General features: G+C 44.8%; 1 protein-coding gene across 5 annotated transcripts in view; it reads left to right on the forward strand.

Moving 5' to 3' along the window:
- Nucleotides 1-26267, forward strand: part of TBC1D1 (TBC1 domain family member 1) — a 122914-nt gene that overhangs the window by 54099 nt on the left and 42548 nt on the right. For all 5 annotated transcript variants that reach the window (XM_068137553.1, XM_068137555.1, XM_068137556.1 and 2 more), the window contains 8 exons: nt 7746-8279; nt 11875-11964; nt 12946-13050; nt 13660-13792; nt 15167-15258; nt 19851-19961; nt 24319-24447; nt 25398-25484. In XM_068137553.1, coding sequence (XP_067993654.1) covers nt 7746-8279; nt 11875-11964; nt 12946-13050; nt 13660-13792; nt 15167-15258; nt 19851-19961; nt 24319-24447; nt 25398-25484 — 1281 coding nt within the window. The remainder of the gene's footprint in view (nt 1-7745; nt 8280-11874; nt 11965-12945; nt 13051-13659; nt 13793-15166; nt 15259-19850; nt 19962-24318; nt 24448-25397; nt 25485-26267) is intronic.

The raw sequence follows: 26267 nt of genomic DNA on the forward strand, positions 1-26267 counted from the left end.
CCGGCCAGGCTGATCTAGTGTGGGGTGTCCCTGCCCATGGCAGGGGGATTGGAACTAGATGATCCTTGTGGTCCCTTCCAACCCTGAATGGTACTATGATACAAAAGAATCTCAGCTGAAGGCAGGCCATTCTTTTTTGGCAACTGCAAATTTTCTGTGGGCAAGAGGAGTTCTGGGCTCCCCATTGTGGGGGCTACTTGGAACTCAGCTGGAGGTGGCCCTCAGCATCTCATCTAAGTTTAAAGTCGGATTGAACGCAAAAGTTTGCCTTGCTTTGCGTGGGTGGCCGTGCTGGCAGGGGTCGCATGCAAATTAAATGATGTGATTTTGAGAGGAGAAATTGTGCATTACCTTGATTAAAATAACAAAATCCCAGGACAGTCTCTAGCATTTTACTGCTAAAGCATTTTAATTGAAACATCACATCCAGTGAGTGGAGAAAAGTGTTCCAAAAGAGTCAGCCGCCCACTAGTGTGGGTTGAAAGCGTGGTAAGGATGGGAAGCATTGATCTGTTCCACTCCTGCACAGCTGTTCTGCCAGCAGTGTGCTGAGATCAGACCACCTGCTTTTTGGTACCCAGCAAGCTGCTGAAACCAAAGATGTTGTGCAGCCTTTCGAAGATGCAGTGACATCCTTTGCTGTATCATCTTTTTATTTATGTGGCATACGTCTCAAAACCTCTTTTCCTGGTTTCTACTCTATTATTTTTAACAAAGTATTCCATGATTATAAATACTTTATGGGTGACAAAAATATTCCTGTGTGTCCTGATGCAGATAGAGAGCTTTTCTTTCACTTAAATATCAAGAAAACATTCTTCACTTTGAGGGTGCTGGAGCACTGGAACTGGCTGCCTGGAGAGGTTGTGGAGTCTTCTCTGGAGACTTTCAGAACCCACCTGGACACATTCCTGTTCACCCTGGTCTGGGTGATCCTGCTTTAGCAGGGGGGTTGGACTAGTCTCAGGCTGCGCCAGGGGAGGTTTAGGCTGGATGTTAGGAAGAAGTTCTTCCCAGAAAGAGAGATTGCCCATTGGAATGGGCTACCCAGGGAGGTGGTGGAGTCACCATCGTTGGAGGTGTTCAGGAAGAGACTTGATGGGGTGCTTGGTGCCATGGGTTAGTTGTTTAGGTGGGTTGGATGAGTTGATGGGTTGGATGCGATGATCTTGAAGGTCTCTTCTGGCCTGGTTCGGTTCTGTTCTGTTCTGTTCTGTTCTAAATCTCCAGAGGTCCCTTCCAACCCTCACCATTCAGTGACTCTCCCTAGATAAATAGCTTTGGACCCTATTTTTCCTGTAGTGGCACACTCCAGTAAAATAGTGAAGGAAAGGTGTTAACAGGAAATAGACTTCTAGACATTTTATTGAGCTTGCTGTGGTCATAAAAAAAGAGCAGGTAAAAACACTTAAAAATAATGGAGATGTCATCTCGAACAGGCAGGCAAAACTAACTCAAAACAGCTACTTGTTTAAAGAGCTTTGTGAAAGACTTCTAAAGGCTTTGTTGTAGCTAAGGTGGTATGAGACTTTCTCAGCTCAAGATCTGACCCTAATGGTTTTCAGTCTCTAAGAATTTGTGGAGTCTAAGGGGAGACCACCTCACTGTACAACTGCTTGAAAGGAAGCTGTAGCAAGGTATTTGTCTCTGCTCCCTAGGAACAAGTGATATGATGAAAGGAATTAGCCTGAAGTTGCATGAGGGGAGATATATTGGCTATGAGAAGGATTTCTTGACTGAATGGGTTCTCAAAGACTGGAACAGGCTCCCCAAGGAGGTGCTGGAATCACCTGGAGGTGTTGATAAGCTGCAGAGATTTGGTGCTGAGGCTCATGGTTTAGCACCAGACTTGGTAGAGTTAGATAATGTTTGCATTCATTGATCTGGAAGGTCTTTTCCAACCCATATGATTCTACGCTTGTATTGTACAAGATCATCTCCTGCTGTGACAGGTCTGTCTCTTAAACAAAGCCACCTGCTCCTTTGACATCATTAAGAGCCTGTATTTAAGCCTTCACTGACCTGAACCCTTGTGAAGGTGCTGGTAGGCTTATGCTGTGGGTACAAATACCGTGTAGCACCTAAAATCAGAACTCATCCCACTTGTTTGTTTCTTTTTCCCCTCTAGTCCTGCCCAGCTGATCTGTTGTCAGCTCTTCTGTGGCACCATTGCTTTCCTACCTGTTGTGTGCTAAAGCAGCAGGGAATCCTTTTCAGCCTGGCCTTGTTTACTAGCAGACAGCTCTTGCATTCAGCTGTTACTGGGCTGCTTTTTTTTTTTCATTCAGTTTCTTCCTCTTTCTCAGCTCCACTGACTGGCCAAAGGCATGGACATCTTACTTCATGCTTGTGTGTAAACTTACAGGGTGCATTCTGGTTGCATGGGGAAAAAATGCAGCTGTGGTTTCTGTGAAGGGAAGGAGCTGTTCCTCTTTCATCAGCATGCTTAACAGTGATTGTCTTCTCTGATGATTTGGTGCCTGGTGAGGAAGCTGGAGCTGCTTGCCTAGTGACAGGCTGGGGTGCATCAGGAAGGTCTCAGTGTTGGGTCCTGCTTTGCTTGATTACTCAAGAGTCAGGACGCAAAAGTACTCAACGTTTCAGTTGCCTGCTTTGTCTCTACAAAACAAACATTCTCATCACAGCAGGAATAACATAGACTGCTTAAAATGAAATAAACCACATCACAACAGTCCACTGTTCTAGGTGCATCTTTTTTGGTAGCCAATTCAGACACTCCTAGTGTTCTGTTCTGTTCACCACCCCTGCTTGGCCCATGGTGAGTGGTAAGAAAGAAATGTTCTGAGCTTGCTAAACTTTCCTTCTTGCTTACACTGTTGCCTATATTTAGTTATGTGGCTTTAGGGAAACAATTTGAGGTCATCAGCAGTTGTTTTGTTGTTTGTTGTTGGTTTGGGTTTTTGATTACAGAAATAATCATTCCACTAATTACATATTTATACTGAGAAGCACGTCAGAAAACATTTCAGGACAGAATTGTGCTAGAAAAGAGAATTTGTGTGGCTGGAAGAAGTCATACATGTGTGCAGCAGTCCTCCCATACTATCTTTGCAGGTTCAAAGTACACCTACAGGTCTCTATAGGAGATGCTGATATCTAAGTCACCAGGCTGAGATAGAATGAGACCTCTGGAGGTCTTGTAATTCATCCCTCTACTCAAAGTAGGGTCATCTAGAACAGGTTGCTGAGGGCCACGTTGAAGCAGTCTGCATATCTGCAAGGCTGGAGACCCTGTAACCCATCTGGGCAACCCATGCCAGCATGTGGCCACCCTTACAATAAAAGACTTTTTTCTTATGGTCAGAAAGAACTCCACAGCCTTTAAAAATCTCCAGGTGACATTAACTTAATTCAGGTGCAAGTTGATCCTTGCTACTTTTTGATACAAACTGAAAGAGCCATGAAAGCAATTAAGTCATTGCTAGAGATTAATTGACAACCACAACTATGAGATGTGGTTACTGGTGGCCTAGCGGCGCGCTGCTTAATCTGGAACAATTCCAGCTGTGGTTAATAAACCTTTGCCAGGATGGAGCCTACACTGTTGAGTTCAATAATCTGAAATAATTATCATTTCTTTACATTTCACAGATTATTAATTTTTAGTAATTTTTTGAAATAACTTTGTTTTACTTAGTCTTCCTGTACTCAGCACCCAAGTCTGTTTGCTGAGTGAGCCAGGATCAGAGAACACACAAGAGCACATGGATTCTTCATTTCTAACTGCTTGCATGAAAGGTCTGGAATGGTGCAGGTAGATGAAAAGACCACAGCTCTTGGTGAGGCCAAGACCAGTTCCAGGGAAAATGGCATTTTGGTTGTTGCTCATTCATCAAGCTGGTGAGGGGTTTGGAGAGTGTGTCTTATGAGGAAAGGCTGAAGGACCTGGGGTTGTTCACCCTGAAAAAGAGAAGGCTGATAGGAGACCTCGTGTCCCTCTACAGTTACCTGAAAGGAGGTTGGAGTGAGCCTGATGGTGGCCTCTTTTCCCAAGTAATTAACAACAGAATGAAGGGAAATGGCCTCAAGCTGCACCAGGGGAGGTTTAGATTGGATCTTAGGAAAAAATTCTTTACTGAAAAGAGTGATCAGGCATTGGAACAGGTTGCCCAGGGAGGCATGGAGTCATCATCTCTGGGGCTGTTCAAAAACCAAGTAGATGTGACACTTCAGGGTATGATCTAGTGGTCACGAAGGTGTCGGGTAGAAGGTTAGACCTGATGATCTCAGAAGTGTTTTCCAACCTTAATGATTTCATGATCATGGCATCTTTTCTCTACTAATAAAAACACATTCATGTTTAACATACATAGTGGTTTCAGGCAAGTGAGATGATGATTTGCTGGTTCAAGTGCTTAATCAGCAGCAATAAAATGATATCAACAGGCTGTGGGGGTTTTTAGGTTAATAAGCAGGAAGTCAGTGTTTCTCAGTAAATGTAGCGTGGAACCAGCTGTTACTGATCAATGGCATAGGTCAAACTTCAGCATGTGTGAAAATAAATAACAAAGGCTCCCTTTGGTTTGCATCCACAGGCCTCCAAGGTCTCCTCAAACATGAAGTTTAAGTACTACAAAGTCACTCTGTGTTTAGCATCTTTCTCTTAACAGCTGTCTGTATATAATGTCCAGCCACTGCTGAGTAGCAGTTTGGTTGATGATCAAATGTGTCTGAGAACAAAAAAATACTGAGGAAGTCAAATTCAGTAACTGCACACTTGTGATGGATCCATGATGTCTTCTCTGGGCTTTAGTTCTGGACAGAGGGAGCAGCTGTATGTAGCACCTGCACTGCTGGAAACTCTCCTTGAAGCCATCAGAATGGGTGGTGCTAAGGGAGCTTATCCCTGGTTGATATGGTGGCACTCTTCACCCATGTGAAAGATGATGTTCCTGGCTTCAGCAAAGTGCTTTCCAGAAAATACCTCCTTCCTTTGCTGCTTCCTCTGCAGCCTCAGCAAAAGCAGAGGAGGGGTCACAGGTCTGTGTTCTGGGCAGCTCGGAAATAAAACTGCCTGTGGCTGATGAGTCCAGACATTCCCACAAGAGGAAAACATGCTTTCTGGAAAATGCTGAAGTAGTTGCAGCCTGAAACATGGGTGAAGTTTTGTGTTTCCCTGGCACCCTGATATGTGACTAAAAATTGATTCTTTGTCAGAGAATAAGGCAAATAGAACTGAGGGGAACCTTGACTCCGCTGTGCAGCAGAAGCATAGCACTTGAGGTAATAGATTCCTTATTTGGAGGTGAATAAAAGGCTAGGCATGAAGCTGCCTGAGCCCAGGGCTTTCTGACTGGCTGGTGGCAGAGCTGAGGACAGACTTCTAAAGTCATGACCTTCTTTCCTTACTTCTCCTCTATTGTCTTTGCTGATGACTCATGCCTTGTGATCAAGAGTGAAGTAATGCTTCCCGAGGCGTCTTATTTGTTTTGTAATGTTATTATCTTAAATCTACTCTCTATATGTCTATCTGCCCACCTGCTATCTATGTATCTGCCCTATCCATGTCTATCTGCCCTATCCATATCCACCTATTTGTGTTTCCTTACCTAGAAAAAAGTCCTACTGATGTCTTTATGAGCACCCAGAACACAAACATCCAGTTTTCCCTCTTCAGTCTTTTCCTCCGAGTCCTTTCCTGTTTCCTGGGTTAATTTATGTACATTTTTATTGCCATTTAAGTGTTAGATAACCATAGAATTGTCTGAAAAAGACAATTCTTTAAGCATTCTTTAGGTTTAGAGATGCCTTTTCTCATGGGGCAGACGGTTTTTCTGGGCTGCTGTTTTAGTCTGTTACTTCCAGGCTTCTTTCTGTACTATCCTCAAGCATTCAGAGAGGTGGTGGAGTCACCATCCCTGGAGGTGTTCAAGAAACGTGGACATGGCACTTTGGGATGTGGTTTAATGGCCATGGTGGTGTTGGGTCAGTAGTTGGACTCGATGATGTTAGAGGTCTTTTCCAACCAAAAGAATTCTATGATTCTATCATTCAAAACTCACCTGGACATATGCCTGGGTGACCTTCTTTGGGTGAACAGGGAATTTGGCAGGGAATTTAGACTTGATAATCACCAGAGTTCCCTTCCAAGCCCTGCCATTTTGTGTGTGATTCTGATTCTCCAGAAGTAAGCAAGCTCCAATTGGTGCTTGTCAGGAAACACTTGCCAGGATGCTGGCACACTTTGCATGGATTTTTCTCAGAGTAGTTTGGGGAAAGGAAGGAGTTGTCAGAATTACCTGTTGTAATCAGAGATGTTGGCACCATGTTTGTCATTATGGCATCAACTCAGTCTGCAGAGGAGCCTTAATCTGATGGGGCAGTCAAAGCAGTGGGGTGGAACCAAGCATGGGCCTCACAGCAGCTTAACAGAGAACATGTGTGTTACTCATTTATGACCATGGCAGGAACTGTCACCGTTTACTGTTAGTTAAAATGTTTCAGGTGGCAGTTTGGGTTAAACATCTGTGGGCTGTGGCAGACTTGCTCTCTCATGCAGATGCCCTGCAAGTGATTCTAGATGTGTAAGGAATATTTATTTGAGAGTGTCATCTAGACTGGCAGAATCAAAATTAATAGCTGAAATAATTAATATATTTCTTTTAAAACCACAGCAATTTACAGTTAAAATCCCTCCAACCACCAGCCTGCCATAATGATGTAAGATGCTGTTATGAGGGTTTGCAAGAGACTAATGAATCTATGTCCTGTGAATGCTTGAGTAAGAGAAGGGAGTGAAGAACAACAGAGATTAAATAACTTTCCCAAATAATTAGTCTGTGGCTTCTCTTCTGCTTTCCACATTATTTTTGTCTTTCATTTTGAGTTTGAACATGCCACATTGTACTGGTTCCTTCAAAGGTCTAACACAGAGATGAAGCTCTTAGTGACAGTGGTGACCTCATTGCTGTCTACTCCTACCTGGGTACCCCCAGGCACCCAGCAGCAGAACAAGAGGACACAGTCACAAGCTGTGCAAGGGGAAGTTTAGGCTTGATCTTAGAAAAATGTTCTTCACAGAAAGAGAGATTGCTCATTGGAATGGGCTGCCCAGGGAGGTGGTGGGGTCAGCATTCCTGGAGGTGTTTAAGAAGAGACTGGATGAGACACTTAGTGCCATGGTTTAGTTGATTAGGTAGGGTTGAGTGATAGGTTGGACTTGATGATCTTGGAGGTATCTTCCAACCTGGTTGATTCTGTGATTCATAGATTCATGCATGGAACGGTTTGGTGACCTTGAAGATCATCTAGTTCCAAGCCTCTGCCATGGGCAGGGACGCCTTCCACTCGACCAGGTTGCTCAGGGCCTCATCCAACCCAGCCTAGAACACCTCCAGGGAGGGGGCATCCACAACCTCCCTGGACAACCTGTTCCAGTGTCGCCATCCTCACTGTAAAGAATTTCTTCCTAATCTCCAGTCTGAATCTCCCCTCCTCAAGCTTCAATCCATTCCCTCTCACGATGAGCTCCTGGCAGGGAGACAAAGGAGCAATTCATCCAGGCAGCATTTGACTTCTCTAATGCATCCGTTGGACAAACACGAGATGGCTTTCAGTATTCAGTATCACTAAGGTTGGAAGAGACCTCAAAGATCTTCAACTGGCCTTTCAGAAAACAAAGCCAGATTAGCCATTCCAGGGAAATAACAGCAGGGAGCACCTCTTATGTTGCTCCTAGAAGCACCAGATGTTCATGTTGTGCCTTTTGTTTCCCCCTCCCGTAGGTGCCTGAGATCATCAGCTCCATTCGGCAAGCTGGGAAAATTGCTCGGCAAGAAGAGTTCCAGAGCAACCTCTCAGATGTGGAGGACCCCTTTGCCAAAAAGTTTGAGGTGCTGTTCTGTGGGCGGGTGACGGTAGCGCACAAAAACGCACCTCCGGCGCTCATAGATGAGTGCATTGAGAAGTTCAACCGTGCCAGCTGCACGAAAAAGCCAGGCTCCGGCTCGTCAGCCCAACAGCACGAAACTGCCAATAACTTCGGAGGCTTCTCTTTGAGCAACAAATTTCGCTCCGTCTTCCAGCCCTTGGTCAGTGAAGAGGAGGAGAAAAGGCCGATCAGGAAATCCTACTCTCAGCCTGGGCTTCGGTCCTTTGCTTTTAAGAAGGATTTGCAAGAGGCAGGCCAAAGGAGTAACAGCTTTGTCAGGTCTTTCGAAGAAGATGCTGTTTCACTGAACCTCAAAAGTCAGCTGGTGTATGGCCAGAGCGTTGTGCAGCCGACAGACATGGCAGAGAACAGGACCATGTTGTTTACGGTAAAGCAAGGTTTGCTGCGCTCCTTGGCACGCTCGCGCCTTGGAGCGGCAAACACCAAGGCAGATGTTCTGACAGATGGCAGTTACTTAATTAGTAACTTAATTGCAATAACCAGAGCTTAACTTAAACTTGCCTGCTTCTCTTGAATGCGTTACCAGTCGTTGTTAATTGTTTCTCTGTGGTCAAAATAAGTTTATGTTAAACAGTTTAAAACAGTGCTGCCTGCAACGCTGGGCTCCTAAAGACAGCGTGCAAAAAGCAGCAGCGAGTTAGTAGGTACTTGAGCTGCAGAATGGTGCACACAATTCATTATATCAACTAGTAACAGCAGAAACAAATTTCTGGGTGAATGAGTTACCTGCAACTAGAGCAGAAAGCCCAAACCATGGCTGGTGGAGGTAGACTTTTTATGCCTGGTGATAAGCAGTACCATTCATGTAGGTGTTCCTGCTGCCAGCATGGGTGTGTAATGATGCAGCAGTGTAGCAGCTTCCTAGGCTACACCACACTTCCCCCACCCCTGTCCTGCTTTTGTGTGGCTAGGAATGCTTTTGCTTTGGTAGGTCTTGAAAGGCAGTTTTGCTGCTCACCTGAGAAGAGAGGAATGTGTTATGCACTCCTCTTCTAATCCTCATGGTAGAGAAGTTATATAATATATTTTAGAGATCCTGTGTCTTTGAACACAATGGAAGCCTGGAGCTGATACTGTGATGACTGGCTGTCATAAGGTCACAGAATTAACCAGCTGGGAAAAGACCTTTGAGATCATCAAGTCCAACCTATCGCCCAACACCATCTAATCAATTAAACCATGGCACTAAGTGCCTCATCCTGTCTCTTTTAAAACACTTCCAGTGATGGTGCCTCCACCTCCCTGGGCAGCCCATTCCAATGGCAAACCACTCTTTTCTGATTGATCTTGAATCTGTCAGCTGCTGTTGGAGCTGGGAGATTTTAAGGACAGGAAGAGGGGAGTGGATGCAGTTAGAGCAGACTTGTTGGAGAGGGGGGAAGAGAAGTGCTGCTTTAAGGATTACCAAAGTGTTATGTCTGTAAAAATTACACACAGGAAGAGGGGATTTTAAACTTTTGTGTAGTCATGTCAGGCCAGCTGCAGAGAGAGAAGTGGGAGAAGCTGGAGAGAAATTCTGGGCCTGATTAAAAAAAGTACTGCATGAGATAATACCTTCTTCCCCTGAACACATTTTTACACAGCAAATAAAGATGCCCTTTATAATAATGCCTAATTTTGAAACAGATCCTGACTCCATTGTTAATTCATGGCACAGATTTTTAGAGAGAGGGAGATTATAGATGGACTGCTTAGGCCCAGATCCTCTTACTCCACTGAGTGCATTTAAATAGAAGCAACATTTCTCAAAGGCATGAGCAGCTTCAGCCTGAACACAACATCTAACACCTGCTGACACACTCATTTCCAAATTCTGAGGCTCTGCTGATCTTGCCTTCTGTCTTGGGTTGCTTTTAGCCTGGGAAAATAATTGTTTTGTTTCACAGATGCATTCTTTTGCCATTCAGCCAGTCTAAATCCAGCTGAATGCCAGGAAGTGAAGTAACTGTGGTTCAGGCCTTTAGTACCCATAAGGCAGCAATTGGTGGCAGAGCTGAGTTTCTTGGTTAGCCATTCCATGTGCTCAGCAGGTTCTGAGGGGCAGTAGGTATGCCGCAGCCACAGGTCCTCTCTGCTCATCAGTTTCTTGGTGGCTGACTATCCATGAAACTCTTAAGTAACTTTACATCTAGAGGGGAAATGTTTGTTTGCATTTTCTGAGTTAAAGTTCTTGGATTTTCCCCAGGACTGAAGCAGAAGTGGTTGGTGTAGGAGGTATGAAAAACATTCAGATGAGCTACCTGCTGGCTCTCCTCACCTGGTTCAGACAGTCCTGATTTTGGTATCTCTTCCTAAAGAGCTGCTTTCTGAACCGATTACTTAGGATCTGGAGGGGCTTTATTTTTAGGCTTTTCTCCTGGCTGTAATTTGAAGGAGAGGAGAAGACCTCTGGTTAAAGTGGGAGAAGATGTGGAAGTGGAATGCGTAGGACCCTGCTTACACACACGGGGGGGGCGCATCTCACTTCATCCATTCACAGTCAGGATTCTCCCCTTCCCCCTTCTTTAAGAACTTACAGGTCTGTTGGTGCAGTTGATGTTTTCATGTGCTTATGGGTTTTGAGAGTGGTAGAAGCTTCAGCAGGTTTCATAGTGTGACCGTTTGAGGCTGTGCCTTTAAGAAAGGGACACTATGGCTCAAACCCATGACACATAGAATGGTTTGGGTTGGAAGAGGCTTTAAAGATCATCTAGTTCCAACTCCCTTGCCCTGAGCAGGGAGACCAGTAACCTTAAAAATGCCCTTTTCCATCAAAAGTTAGTATCAGCCATTGGGTCACTCCTGTGCAATCAGCCTTACAGATGAAGTGAAGGTAGAAAATACACTCCAGGGAGCTCATTTGTGTAGTCTAAGTTAAAGCCTTTAAATTAAATGCTGCATGTGTCTTAAGGAAAACCCCACAAAATAATTACTCACATTGATCAGTAATGTTAGCTTTAAGATGCTTCTTTCTCCAAGATTATAGTCCATGCATCTGAGCATGAGTTTCACAATATAGAATAGGAATAGAATAGAATAGAATAGGGATAGAATAGAATAGGGATAGGAATAGAATAGGGATAGGAATAGAATAGGAATAGGAATAGAATAGGAATAGGAATAGAATAGGAATAGAATTAACCAGGTTGGAAAAGGCCTTTGAGATCATTGAGTCCAACCTATCACCCAACACTATCTAGTCAACTAAACCATGGGACATAGGTAGAAGCACACACTTGGCTTTGAATTTTAGGAAAATTGTATTTACTAGCTTTTGGGAATGTGATCTGTGCCCAAACTGCAGAAAATAAGGAAGGGGAGTGTGAGTATATTTCCTCAGTGCAAAGAAAGTTACTGGTGGTGTAATATTACTCTTATCTAATTAAACACTGTTCTCAATCCTTTATCTCAGATGTGAAGCTACACCTCTGTTCAGTGATGTACAGTGAAGTACTACTACCTGAAGGGAGGTTGTAGCCAGGTGGGGGCTGGTCTCTTCTCCCAGGCAACCACCACAGAACAAGAGGACACAGTCTCAAGCTGTGCCAGGGGAGGCTTAGGCTGGATGTCAGGAAGAAGTTCTTCACAGAAAGAGTGATTGACCATTGGAATGTGCTGCCCAGGGAGGTGGTGGAGTTGCTGTCACTGGAGGTGTTTAAGAAGAGACTGGATGGGGTGCTTGGTGCCATGGTTTAGTTGATTGGATGGTGTTGGGGGATAGGTTGGACTCGATGATCTCAAAGGGCTTTTCCCACCTGGTTAATTCTATTCTATACAAAGCTCTAAATGCCAAATCATAGTTTCAGCCTTCTTTCATTCTCTGGTACTAATATACTAGTTGGCCTAAATAGGTAGGGAAAAGAAAAGAAAAGAGATTTATGTCCAGGAAACTTTTTTATAGCAAGATTTGAAAGAAAAAAAAAGGGGGGGGGGGGAAGAGATGTTTCTTGTTACTATCTTGCTATTTGTTTTACTCTTTTTAGATTGGGCAGTCTGAAGTTTACCTTATCAGTCCTGACACAAAAAAAGTAGCAATTGAAAAAAGCTTTAAAGAAATATCCTTTTGTTCTCAGGTAAGATTGCAGTGCATTCTTTCTCTCTTTTCTTGTTTGTTTGCTTTAAATACTCTCCATTTGTGGATGCTCATGTTCACCTTTCTCCTAGCATTTTGGATGGGTCCTCACCCCAGCACTTTCAGTAATTGCTATTGACAAGTTGGTAGTTAATTGGTGATTTTGTAAACTTGTCATTCTTTTCCCATGCTTTCCCTTGAAGCTTCTGAGATAAGGACTCGCTGCTGTGTCTGGTGGTTGAAGAATGTGATCTAGAAGGGTCAGCTTTGCTTTGGGATTCCAGTGAGCTCAAGTCACAGTTGTGCAAAACTGAGATTCTCTGAGCCCTATTTTTCAAGAAGGAGAAAATCTGTATGTAAGAGTTTGGGTTGAAAGGGACCTTCAAGATCATCTAGTTCCAAACACCCTGCCTTGGGCAGGGACACCTCCTCCTAGACCAGCTTGGTCAAGGCTCCATCCAGCTTGGCTTTGAGCACTGCCAGCCTCGGAGCTTCCACAACTTCTCTGGGCTACCTGTTCCAGTTCCTCACTGACCTCATGGGGAAGAATTTCCTCCTCTTGGCTCATCTTAATGCAGCTTCTTCCAGTTTGAAGCCATCACCCCTTGTCCTGTCACTCCATCCCTTTGTTGAAAGTGTGTTTCCAGCTTTCCCGTAGCCCCCTTCAAATACTGGAAGGCTGCTAGAAGGTCTCTTTGGAGTATTCTTTTCTCCAGACTGAACAACCTCTACTCTCTCAGCCTATCTTCATAGGAGAGATGCTCCAGCTCTCTGACTGTCTTCATGTCCCTCTGGACCTGCTCTAAAAGACTGACAAAGTAATATACTCTCAAACAGAATAGATTATTTTTAATGGCCAGGTGGCTTTACTGTAGTATGTGACCTATCTGTAATGCTGTTGGGCCTTTCCTGCTTTTGTTACTGGAATAAATGCACATTGAAAGCAAAGCTGGCTGCTTCATTACTGCTGTTTTTGTACTAGGGAATTAGACATGTGGATCACTTTGGATTCATCTGCAGAGAGTCATCAGAAAATGGAGGCTTCCACTTTGTTTGCTACGTCTTTCAGTGTACAGATGAAGCACTGGTAAGTGGCAGAATGGATTATTGAGCCCTAAAAGCCTTCTGTTGCTCCATGCTCTGTGTTTTGCTGAACATCTTTAAATCCCACTCCCCTAAGAAACAGATGTACTTCAGAAATATGACTTAACACAGCAGTCTGCAGAGGAGCTTTTTATTTGTTGTGAAGGCAGGGGTTAAAATCCTCTGGCAAAATCCAATAAAGCTTCCTTTCATTGATTGCATAAACTAAGTTACACTCTGTGCCTCTTTTTTGGAAGAGGGTTTTTTCATAATGTACTTGTTCAGAAAATCAGCACTACAGTAATGTGCTCTAGGTCAGGCCAGTGCATCACAACTACAGGAAGTTCTTTTATCTCAGACAAGAAGAGGATTCTAGATAGAGGTAATAGCTTTTATTAGACCACAGTGTGGGAGAGATAAGATTTCACAATGAGTTTTGACTTGCTTGTCTGTCTGTGTGGAGAAATGGCACAGGAACAGCTTTTCTTTGTAATCATAAACATTCCCAAGCAAGCAGCAGTATCATCCTGAAAGACTGTTGGGTTTGTGTTAAGGAAAACAGAAGCTCAGTGGAGGAGTGAAATTCTGTTCTGCTGCACTCTGTCCTTTTCAGGTGGATGAAATCATGATGACATTGAAACAGGCTTTCACCGTAGCTGCTGTGCAGCAGACTTCCAAGGCACAGCCCCAGCTCTGTGAAGGATGTCCTATGCAGAGCTTGCATAAACTCTGTGAGAAGATAGAAGGTGAGCTTTAAACAACTTCCCAGTTGAATATTTTTTTCTAACAATGTGAGGGGGGGACAGGACAATCTTAGATGGCAAACTAAGGGAATGGATACTTGAAAAGAGCTTGGGACTTGAGATGGAGGATTGAAAGCCCTCTAGGAGACTGCAGTGTCAGGTTACCTGTGTGGTAATAAGAATTTTCTATCAAAAGTTAAGCCCCTTTCTTGTACTTGGATTTTTAAAAACAAGAGTCTAAATATTACTGAATTGCAGCTAGCTTGGCTGTGTTAGCCAAGGAGAACTGCAGGACAGAAACTTCTCAGGAAAGAAAGGTGCTACAATAGCTGTGACCTGCTGTCCTCCTGAATCCACGGACAACATTAAACATGAACCAAACAGTATGCTTTTAATATGCAGTGGTTTTGGTCTTGATCTGTGTTCCTTTGTGAAAAGACAGCAGTGAGAGTTGTTAGTTGTTGCCCAGAAAACTAAATCAGGGCAAAAAAAGCCCCAAACCCACAAAAGCAAACATCTTTGCATGCCAGCCAATCGGACAGGTTTCGTTCTTTTGTCTGAGGTGAACAAAGGGCAACAGCAGCTTGTCAGATCACATGACAGTAGCTTGGTGAACTAAACCCTGTCTAGTATTAATGTGCTGAAACTGGAGAACTTCCAAAACTACTTTTGGTCTGCAGATAGCTATGATTTTTGGAGGAATTTCTTAAAGGCAAATGATTCTTAATGCCTTTAATCATGCCAGCTGGTTAATCATGTTGTCCTCTTCTGAGGGAGAAATGCCTTGATCAGAAACTGAAGTACAAAATGCTGCCTGTGCTTTGCTGGTTTTCCACAGAAAATAGAGGAAAAGGGATTTAATCCATGATGAGAGCAAAAAACATAATCTGAATGAGAGGGTAGCCTGCTTTAGACTGCCAGTAAATATTTTTCAGCCTGCAGCAAAAGAGCTTCACTAACATGCAGTAAATTTACTCTATTTCAGAAGAGGGCAAGGCATACAAATGGGAGAAAATCAATGGAAATTGTGTTTATACCACAAGCAAGCAGTACTGCTTAAACCCCCACCAAAGCAGTCTGCTTACATGTGATAGATTGTGGGTTTATTTCCTCTTGTGTGATAAGGGAATCTTCAGCTAAGAGTATAATCCAGCTCTGTGCTCAGTAAATCTCCTCGGAGGGGTTAGTGTCCCTCATTTTGAAGAGTTCAGTAGTAGCTTGAAATTAACCTAAAGTTCCTGCTAATGCTCTGTTATGAAATCAGTGCAAGGGGTCAGCTCAAGTAATTGATGAGTTTGGGCTTAAATTGTGTGCAGATTTATTAATTCTGACGTATTTGACCTTGTGACTTGTTCTTTTTTTTGCTCCTCTTGGTAGGGTTGCACCCTTCTAAGACTAAACTAGAACTACAAAAGCATCTAACAACACTAAATAACCAGGAGCAGGCCTCTGTTTTTGAAGAGGTTAAGGTAAGCCCTTTGTTTCCTACAAAATTTAAAACCAATTTTTGCCAACATCGGTGTGAAGCAGCAACATTATTTGCATAGATTCACAGAATGCTTTGGGCTGGAAGGGACCATAAAGATCATCCAGTTTCAACCCCCCTGCCGTGGGCAGGGACACCTTCCGGTAGGCCAGGTTGCTTGAGACCTCATCCAACCTGGCCTTGAACACCTGGGATTGTCCCCCAGGGATCAGTGCTGGGCCCTGTCCTCTTTAACATCTTTATTGATGATCTGGATGAGGGGGTTGAGTCAGTCATCAGCAAGTTTGCAGATGACACCAAGTTAGGAGCAGATGTTAGTCAGTTAGAGGGTAGAAAGGCTCTGCAGAGGGACCTTGACAAACTGGACAGATGGGCATAGTCCAACAGGATGGCATTCAACAAGTCCAAGTGCCGAGTGCTGCACTTTGGCTACAGCAATCCCATGCAGAGCTACAGGCTGGGGTTGGAGTGGCTGGAGAGCTCCCAAACAGAGAGGGACCTGGGGGTGCTGATCGACAGCCACCTGAATATGAGCCAGCAGTGTGCCCAGGTGGCCAAGAGGGCCAATGGCATCCTGGCCTGCATTAGGAATAGTGTGGCCAGCAGGAGCAGGGAAGTCATTGTGCCCCTGTACTCTGCTTTGGTTAGGCCACACCTTGAGTCCTGTGTCCAGTTCTGGGCCCCTCAGTTTAAGAAAGACATCGAAACACTTGAACATGTCCAGAGAAGGGCAACAAGGCTGGGGAGAGGCCTTGAACACAAGCCCTATGAGGAGAGGCTGAGGGAGCTGGGATTGTTTAGCCTGGAGAAGAGGAGGCTCAGGAGTGACCTCATTGCCCTCTACAACTACCTGAAAGGTGGTTGTAGCTGGGAAGGGGTTGGTCTCTTCTCCCAGGCAACCAGCACCAGAACAAGGGGACACAGTCTCAAGCTTTAGACTCGAGGTGAGGAGAAAGTTCTTCACCGAGCGAGTCGTTCATCACTGGAATGTGCTGCCCAGGGAGGTGGTGGAGTCACCGTCCCTGGAGGCGTTCAAGAGGGGATTGGACGTGGCACTTGGTGCCATGGTCTAGTCATGGGGTCTGTGTTCATAGGTTGGACTCAATGATCGTCGAGGTCTCTTCCAACCTTAGTGATACTGTGATACTGTGAAATTCCAATATCATTGTTTTCCTAGAGCTGTTAAAAATTTGCCGTCTGATGAAAATGGCTCAGTTTACTTCTTCCCCTGCTACTACTTGTTCTCCACGAAAATGTTGGCATCTTGAGTAAAACCCCACGCATTTTTTGTGGGTGAAGGCAACCACTGGAGCTGTGAAAACACTCAACAGTTACTTTGACCCAAACAAATGACTTTTAGCATTCCCAGATCATAAAATTTCCCACCTAAAATTTATCCTAGTTCTTAATGCATGTCAAACTAAGGGGAAAAGTTTCTCTCTTCTGAGTGAAATCCATCAGAGCAGAGAGGAAAGCAGCTGGATCACGGACAGATGCAGAACATTGTAGGAAGTACCAGTGGGCTTGGCACACTGTTGAAGATTAGGAAATTTCAGACATTTAAAAAAAAATACTATTTCCTTCCTCTCTTGAGTCATTTCTGTCTCTTTGTGTGTTTCCATGTGGCAGTTTATCATCCAGTACCAAATTTGGAAGTTACTCTGTGGGAGAGATTCCATGAGCTAAGTAATGTGTTGGTAGGCAGCAGCTAGCTGGGCTGCATGGCTGTTGCTAGCAGTCACAGGAAACTGCAAACCATTAACTTGCTAAAACCAAGGGTAAAGTGCATCACTCCTCTCTGTCTTTTGCAGCTGATTTTTTTGAGCCAAGCTGCCTGAAATGTTTATTGTTGCATTCTTACAGCTCCATGTGCTGTAACTATGATTTGTGGGTCTAGGTAACGCTCTTTGGAAGGATATTTTTATTAGTACTCTGCTGGGCTACCCTGGTGTTAGATAGCTCATCCTGTATCCTCTGCATTGTATCCAGAGGCTTAAACAGCATTTGCCTTTCAAAAGTTAGGTTTCTGGGGTTCAATTTTATAACAGATTGTTTTAAAAACATTATCCCTCTCTTCTGTTATACAAAGAAAGGCTGACAGAGCTGGGTTTGTTCAGCCTTGGGAAGAGAAGGCTTAGGGGAGACCTTAATTACCATGGATCAGTACATAAACCCAGGGAGGTGGTGGAGTCACCATCCCTGGAGGTGTTCAAGAGGAGATTGGACGTGGCACTTGGTGCCATGGTCTAGCCATGGGTCTGTGGTGACAGGTTGGACTCGATGATCCTCGAGGTCTCTTCCAACCTTGGTGATACTGTGATAAAGCATGGCTGCCAAGAAGATGGAGACTCCCTGTTTACAAGGAGTCACATGGAAAAAACAAGGAGCAATGGGCAGAAGTTAATTCTGGGGAGGTTCTAATTGTACTCCAGAAGAAAATGTTTCACCATGGCGACAATTAGACATTGGAATCATCTCCCAAGGGAAGTACTGGATTCCCCTGCACTGGCCGCTTTTAAGACTCAGCTTGGCAGGGTGCTGGGCCATCTCATTTCAACTACACTATCAGTTGGATCCTTGGGGTCCTTTCCAGCCCAGTATTCTATGATTCTATGATCTAAATAGAAATAAATACATTGACCTTCTGCACTAGTTTTAAAAATACCTTTGTTCAATGAGAATAGAAATCATATTCAGTGTCACTAAGGTTGGAAGAGACCTCAAAGATCATCAAGTCCAACCTGTCACCACAGACCTCATGACTAGAGTATGGAGTCATCTTGATTGGAAAAGACCTTGAATATCATTGATTCCAACTATTTTCTAACTCCACCAAGGCTAAACTGTGTCATCTCTGTGGCTTTTAAACCCTCCAGGGATGGGGATTCAACCAACTCCCCAGGGAGCCTGTTCCAGTGTTTGAGAACCCTTTCAGTTGCACCTTCCCTGGTGCAACTTGAGGCCATTTCCTCTTGTTCTGTCGCTAGGGGGGATACCAGCACTCACCTCATTACAACCTCCTCTCAGGGAGTTGTAGAGAGTGAGTAGGTCTCCCCTCAGCCTCCTTTTCTCCAGGCTAAACAACTTCAGTTCCCTCAGCTGCTAAAGGGAAGGATTTCTAGAGCAAGATTTCTCTGAGACTAGAAACTGCAGTCATAACTTCAGTCAGTACTTCATGTGTGCAACAAACTCTGAGCTATGGTCTTTTGGTTTTCTTTACATCAAAACCAAAGTGGCAGGAATATATTTTAAAGTCTCCTTTTATTTTTTTTTCTGATGTGTGTGTTTGGCAATTTGATACCTCGACTGTTAACCTTTAATCTTCTCATGTCTGTGCTGTCATGTATGAAGTGAGGTCAGGTGTTTCTCGGCTGTGTTGCTGCTGTGCTCGGAACACTGCTGTCCTCTAGTGGACTGGAGTAGTAGCATCACATCAACCAAGTCATAGTGTCATAGTATCTAAGTCAGGGTTGGAAGGGACCACAAGGATCATCTAGTTCCACCTCCCCTGCCATGGGCAGGGACACCCCACACTAGTTCAGGATGACCAGAGCCTCATCCAGCCTGATCTTAAACACCTCCAGGGACAGGGCCTCGACCACCTCCCTGGACAACCCATTCCAGGGCTTCACCACTCTCATGGGGAAGAACTTCCTTCTCACATCCAGCCTGAATCTCCCCACCTCCAGCTTCATTCCATTCCCCCTAGTCCTATCACTACCTGAGATCCTGAGAAGTCCCTCCCCAGCCTTCCTGTAGGCCCCCTTCAGATACTGGAAGGCCACAATTAGGTCACCTCAGAGCCTTCTCTTCTCCAGACTGAACAGCCCCAACTCCTTCAGTCTGTCCTCATAGGAGAGGTGCTCCAGCCCTCTGCTCATTCTCGTGGCCCTTCTCTGGACACCTTCCAGCACCTCCACATCCCTCTTGTAATAGGGGCTCCAGAACTGGAGGCAGGACTCCAGGTGGGGTCTCACCAGAGCTGAGTAGAGGGGGAGGATCACCTCCCTCGACCTGCTGGCCACACTTCTCCTGATGCAGCCCAGGATCTGATTGGCTTTGTGGGCTGCAAGTGCACACTGAGAGCTCATGTTGAGCTTCTCGTCCACCAGCACCCCCAAGTCTCTCTCCTCAGGGCTGCTTTCCAGCCAGTCACTGCCCAGCCTGGATTTGTGCCTGGGATTGCCTCGACCCAGATGCAGGACCCTGCACTTGCTCTTATTGAACTTCATGAGGTTGGCTTGTGCCCACCTCTCCAGCCTGTCAAGGTCCCTCTGGATGGCCTCCCTTCCCTCCAGCATGTCTGCTGCACCACACAGCTTGGTGTCATCAGCAAACTTGCTGAGGGTGCACTCAATGCCACTGTCCATGGCACCCACAAAGATGTTGAGTCGAGGTTTAAGGAGATGCTGACAGTGACTAAATGAAAAGAGTAAATATTTACTGTTATACAGATGTAGAAGTATTGTGCCTGTAATGTTTTCAATTAAAGAAATTAAGACCAAGAAAAGATCAAAAAGAGATGAGTTGGTTACAGATGTATAATTATTGTGCTTGTGATGTTTTCAATTAAAGAAATTAAGACCAAGAAATGATCAAAAAGAGAATGAGCTGGTTATGTCTGTTTTGAGAAACATGTATGAAGAAAAGCAGAAGGACCATGTGCACGTTGGAGAAGGAAAACAGGTAAGTGATCATTTCTTTTTAGTTTGTGTAAGGGGGAGCCAGGAAATAGTTTTCCTGTTTTGTATCTCTCTAAAGGCGAATTTTTGTTACAGGTATTTTGGAACTTCTAGCTGTAGGCAGTGCTGAGCACTGGGTTTGTGTATGATTCCTAGGCTGTTTCATGTACCAAATCAGCCATACTTTAGGTTTTGAGATACCCAGTATAGTCTTGTTTCAGGCCTAAGAGACAGAGATGCAAACAAGGTAGACTACTAATGTGGTTGTTTCTCATAGTGCAATGAAAATTCAGCGTCTGTGAGAGAATATATAATGAATTTGTAATTGCTCTCAGTCCATCTATGTACATTTGTCCTCCCTCTCTCTGTCCAACACATTAGATCTGATCCATGATGGTGACTATTGCATTTACTCAAGAGCTGGAAGTTATTTCTTGTATGCAAACCACCCTCTGAAGTGGCCTTGAGGAGGAGTAGCAGAGGAGGTTTGCTGCAGAAACAGCAGCAGAGACTGGCATCCATTTCCAAGGAGCTGAGCTACCTCTCACTCTGTATCAGGTTTTCAGTGCTGATTAACTGGTTATTAACACAGCACAATTAAGATTCTGCAAAGGGGATTAATGACTTCAGATGCCTTGGTTTGTGACTAACTAACTTGAGACCCCTCAAGTAGGCCTGTGTTTGAAAGAGGATCTGCACCTATTCTCTGGAAACTTTCAGTACCATTTATTTGACCCTTTTAAGAATCTTGGCTGTCCCACCACTGCTGGCTGTTAATTCCACTGTGCTGACTTCTCTTGGCCATTTATGATACAAACCAGCAAAGGGAAATATGGAGAGTAATTAGGCCCCTGAAGAAATTAGGGAAATAGCAGCAAGTCATAGAATGGTTTTGGCTGGAAGAGACATTAAAGATTAGCTAGTTCCAAGCCCCTTACCATGGGTAGGGACACCTTCTAGACAGCTAGAATAAGCTGCTCAAGGCCTGGCCTTAAACACATCCAGGGTTGGGGCATCCGCAGCCTCCCTGGGCAACCTGTTCCAGTGTCTCACTGCACTTACTGTAAAAATCTCTTCCTAATACCCAGTCTAAATCTGCCCTCTTCCAGCTTAAAGTCATTGCCCATCATCCTGTCACTACAAACCCTTTTAAAAAGGCCCTCCCCAGCTTTCCTATAGCCCCCTTCAGGTACTGAAAGACTTCTTTAAGGTCTCCCTGGAGCCTTCTCTTCTCCAGGCTGAACAACCCAACTCCTTCAGCCCGAGTCTTCACTTACTATTAATTCACTTTGTTAATATCTTCTCATTTTATGCCTGACTGGCTGATTATTGATCACCCTTAGAAAGCAGGAAGAAAATTTTGGGTATTTCCTTCTCTAATCTCTGGTGTTGAGCATCTCACCATAAATGTTTCTAAGAAGCAAAAGCAATGTAGTTATGGTATGAGAGGAAGAAGCATTGCCTGAGATGTTTCATCATACCTGTAGTATTCTTATGTGGTTTAATGCCAGCTGATGCTCAAATAGTTGTCAGTCCTGATGGCTTGGAAATAGGGATACCTGAAGCCAGAGAAGACCTTAGTGTGCCTTCAGTGTGATTTGAAAATTCCTAAGGCCTCTTGCAGTCTGTTTGCTCAACTGCTGGATCTAAAGTTGCTTAATCTCACACTTGCTAAGATGCCAGTGCTCTAAGAACAGTTAACTTGCCCCCAACCCATCATTTGCCATAGCATTACTTTTTGTATTTACTCTGACAATTTATCTCCAGAGCTGTGTAAGAGCAGATACCTTTGAACATGTACTCTGGCAGTGTTGCTAGTCTCAACAATCATTAACCCATGACATCCTTATGTCCCTGTTCCCTTCTTTTCTACATAAGTATTCACTTTCATGATTTCATCACTTGTGTTCATTGATTTTTAAGGCAAAAGATAAAAAAATAAGTATGATAGTAGTATTTGTATCTTACTGAACAAAAATGACCTTCAGATAAGTGTCTTTTCATAAGAACATGGCAGCAGGTTGCACCTGGTTTGCCTTTCCAGGATGTGATGAGTGAAGTTAAAAGGAAAGTATGGAGGTCTTTAACTTTATCATACTGAATCATAGAACGGTTTGAGTTGGGAGGGACCTTCCAGATATAGCTCCAGACACCTGCCATAGGCAAGTACACCTCCTACTACTCATCTTGCTCGAGGCCCCATCCAACCTGGCTTTCAGCACTGCAGGCTTGGAGCCTCTGGGCAACCTTTTTCAGTGCCTCACCATCCTCATGGGGAAGAATTTCCTCCTCATGTCTCATCTCAATTGAGCTGTTTCCAGTTTGAAGCCATTACCACTTGACCTGTCACTGCACACCTTTTCAAAAAGTGCCTCTCCAGCTAAACTGAAAATAGGAAGCTTTTAAATTATGTCTAGACAGGAGTTTGGTGATGGTGGTGATGTGCTGTTCAGCTGCCCATGTACTGGTATTTATATAGGTCAGACATTCAGATTTCTAAAATTAGAATTTAGAATAAACCAAACCAGGTTGGAAGAGACCTTCAAGGTCATCGTGTCCAACCCATCAACCAATCCAACCCATCCAAACAGCTAACCCATGGCACCAAGCACCCCATCAAGTCTCCCCCTGAACACCTCCAATGACGGCGACTCCACCACCTCCCCGGGCAACCCATTCCATAGCGCAATCACTCTTTCTGTATAGAACTTCTTCCTAACATCCAACCTGAACCTCCCCTGGCACAGCCTGAGACTGTGTCCTCTTGTTCTGGTCCTGGCTGCCTGGGAGAAGAGACCATGATTCACCTGTCTACAACCCCCCTTCAGGTAGTTGTAGAGAGTGATAAGGTCACCCCTGAGTCTCCTCTTCTCCAGGCTAAGCAATCCCAGCTCCCTCAGCCTCTCCTCATAGGGCTTGTGTTCCAAACCCCTCACCAACTTTGTTGCTCTTCTCTGGACTCGTTCCAGCAAGTCAACCTCCTTCCTAAACTGAGGGGCCCAGAACTGGACACAGGACTCGAGGTGTGGCCTAACCAGTGCAGAGTACGGGGGCAGAATGACCTCCCTGCTCCTGCTGGCCACACTGTTCCTGATGCAGGCCAGGATGCCATTGGCCCTCTTGGCTGCCTGGGCACACTGCAGGCTCATGTTCATCCTACCATCAACCAGCACCCCCAGGTCCCTCTCTGCCTGGCCTCTCTCCAGCCACTCTGACCCCAGCCTGTAGCACTGCATGGGGTTGCTGTGGCTGATGTGCAGAACCCGGCACTTGGATGTGTTCAATCTCATGCCACTGGACTCTGCCCATCTGTCCAGCCTGTCGAGGTCTCTCTGCAGAGCCTCTCTATCCTCCAGCAGATCAACTCCTGCCCCCAGCTTGGTGTCGTCAGCAAATTTACTGATGATGGACTCAATGTCAGGGCCAGGTAGAGAGCTGGTGCCTGGCAGCCTCAGGATGAACCCCCAAAAGCAGGCCTGCAAGCTGTTCTCTGCTGCAGGTGTTAGAGTGAGTTGGTGATATTTCTGTATGTGCCACGCTAGCCTTCACAAGCAGTGAGAATGGACCAAAAGATTTGATTCTGAAGCAAAACTCTCAACAGACTTAGCTTTAAAGTGGAAGTGTTTCTACTGGTGAAATACAGAGGAGAGTTTGATTGTTCCATACTTTCTTAGCCCTTAGAAAGCCCCATTTTTAATAGAATCCTAGAATCATTGTGGTTGGAAAAGACATTTAAGATTATCCAGTCCAACCAGTATCTAACTCTACCAAGGCTAGGGCTAAACCATGTCCCTCAGCACCACATCTCTGTGGCTTTCAAACACTTACAGGGGCGGGGATTCAGCCACCTCCCTGGGCAGACATTTCTTCTAATAGCCAACCTAAACCTCCCATGGCACAGCTTGAGGCCACTTCCTCTCTTCCTATCTCATCTCCTAATCTGATGGAGACACTTCAGAGTTTCTACTTGCTATGAGCTTCACCAATTTCAATTAATTTCTTGGCTGAAGAAAAGCAAATCCCTCAGAAATCTGTAATCTCTCACATGCAAACATTTAGAATTTGTACACTTGTACTTTGTCACTAAAGAAATTTTGTCAACACAGCCTCAATTTCCTGCCAAAGTGGCAATTCTTCTGAAGCAGACTACTGCCCTCAGCACACTTCCTTCAGGAGATTTGCTGGGCTTGTGTTAGTATTGGTTGTTAAGCCTCACTGTAAGTATCAGTGGAGAAAAAGGCATGAAAAGCCAAGGGTGCCAGGAGGGAGTATTGACTCAGATTGCAGAAGTCTTCAGACTGTTCACTGAGGTTCTGCTGCATGCCACTGAATATTTCACATTTCTGTTTTCAAACCTGCAGGCTTCACAGCCCCCTGCTGAGAATGCTGTAAATGAGGTGCCCAGCAGCGCTCCCAGGTTCAGATTAGATATGTTAAAGAACAAAGCAAAAAGGTCTCTGACAGAATCCTTTGAAAGCATTTTATCCCGTGTGAGTATCTTTATTGCTTCTGGACAGAATTTCATTGCTTGCTGTGTGTGAATGATAGAAAAGTCATGTTTGTTCTCCTGCCAGGTCATAGCCAAGTGATTATTAAGGACAACAGTGACATAAGTATTTGGGCATTCATGTTGGAAGATGGCAAAAGCAAGGCTTTGGTAGAGAGAATGCCAAGGCCTGGAAGATGTGAACTCATTTCTAAGTGGGAAATAGAGTATATAGACATTCCATAGACTCAGAGAATGGTAGGGGTTGGAAGGGACCTCCAGAGTGCATCCAGTCCAACCCCCTGCCAAAGCAGAATCACCTAGGGCAGGCCACACAGGAACATATCCAGGTGGGTTTTGAATGCCTTCAGAGCTGGAGACTCCACAGCCTCTCTCAGCAGCTGGTACCAGTGTTCTGCCACCCTCAAATGGGTGCAGCTGAACATCCAAATGCTGGAGATTTTTTGAAGATGTAAAGAAAAAGAAAGACCTCTAAGAACATCAAGTCCATCCATCAACCCAGGACCACCGTGCCCACTAAACCTTGTCCCCAAGTGCCATATCTGCACATTGTTTGAGCACCTCCAGGGATGGTGATTCCACCACCTACCTGAGAAGCCTGTTTCAATGCCTGACCACTCTTTCAGTGAAGACATTTTCCCTATCATGCAGTCCAAACCTCCCCTGGTGCAGCTTGAGATCTCTTGTCCTACTGCTGGTTACTTGAGGGAAGAGTCCGTATCATGAAAAGCCCATGAGAATTCCTTAATCCCACAGGATCCTTTCAAATGTCCTGAATGAAGCCTCTCCTTTCTCACAGAGGCAAAGGTAATTCTTAGGCATTTCAGGAAATTTGATTTGATTTGATGCTGTCTGTGAAAATTATGGATTTTGATTGTGCTGCACAAATCTTTTTGGTGTGCCCTTAACTGTTTGTGTGCTTTATCTCTGCAGGGCAGTAAAGCCAGAGGTCCACTGGACAGTTCTGCACCTGGAGATTTGGACAACACCGTGTCCAGCACTTTAAGCAGGATGAGTAAAGTAAGTGAAGGCTAGGGTGAATGTTTATATGTAGAGACTTCAGATAATCTTCCCTGAGACAAATAGTCAAGTGTGAAACGTGGTCACCAACTGCTCATCTTCTGTTCCAACATCTAGCATTTTGTTTTGGTTATTTTGTGGGGTTTGACAAGGTGACTGATCGTGACTGCGACTGATTGTGAGTCCTCCTTGGATACTGGCTATTGAAGAAGGGAACTTAACCCTAGTGATCCCTCAGCTTTGCACTGAGTATGATGTCTATGGAATGGAAACCTTTGTTGGGTGTCTTGTCCTATCTGTTTATCCCCATGGGTCTGACCTCTTACTGCAGCCCAAAATGGCAGACAAGATTTAGAAGTGACCTTGATCTCCATAGGAACAAGTCTAAGTCACTTGAGCAATTTCCCAGTTTACTCAGGGAACAGTCAGGCTAAGAAATAGCAGTTACATGGCAACACAGTGATCATAGCAAGATCCTGCTCTCTGTAGGGTTTCACTGGGGATTTCCATACCTTTTGACAAGATGGGACTCATGGTAAGTCTGTGTTTCTGTTATCCAGAAGTTTCAACTTCATAGATTCATAGAATGGTTTGAGTTGGAAGGGACCTTGAAGATCATCTGGTTCCAACTCCCCTGGCATTGGCAGAGACACCTCACCTTCCACCAGACCAGGTCCAGCCTGGCCTTGAACACTTCCTGAGAGGGAACATCCACAGCCTCCCTGGGCATCCTGTTCCAGTGTCTCTCCCCCCTCACTGTAAAGAATGTCTTCCTAATCTCCA

The sequence above is a fragment of the Melanerpes formicivorus genome, unplaced genomic scaffold, assembly GCF_026170545.1.
Source record: "Melanerpes formicivorus ecotype bairdi unplaced genomic scaffold, bMelFor1.0.p_v2 SCAF_4, whole genome shotgun sequence".
Classification (NCBI taxonomy): Eukaryota; Metazoa; Chordata; class Aves; order Piciformes; family Picidae; genus Melanerpes; species Melanerpes formicivorus.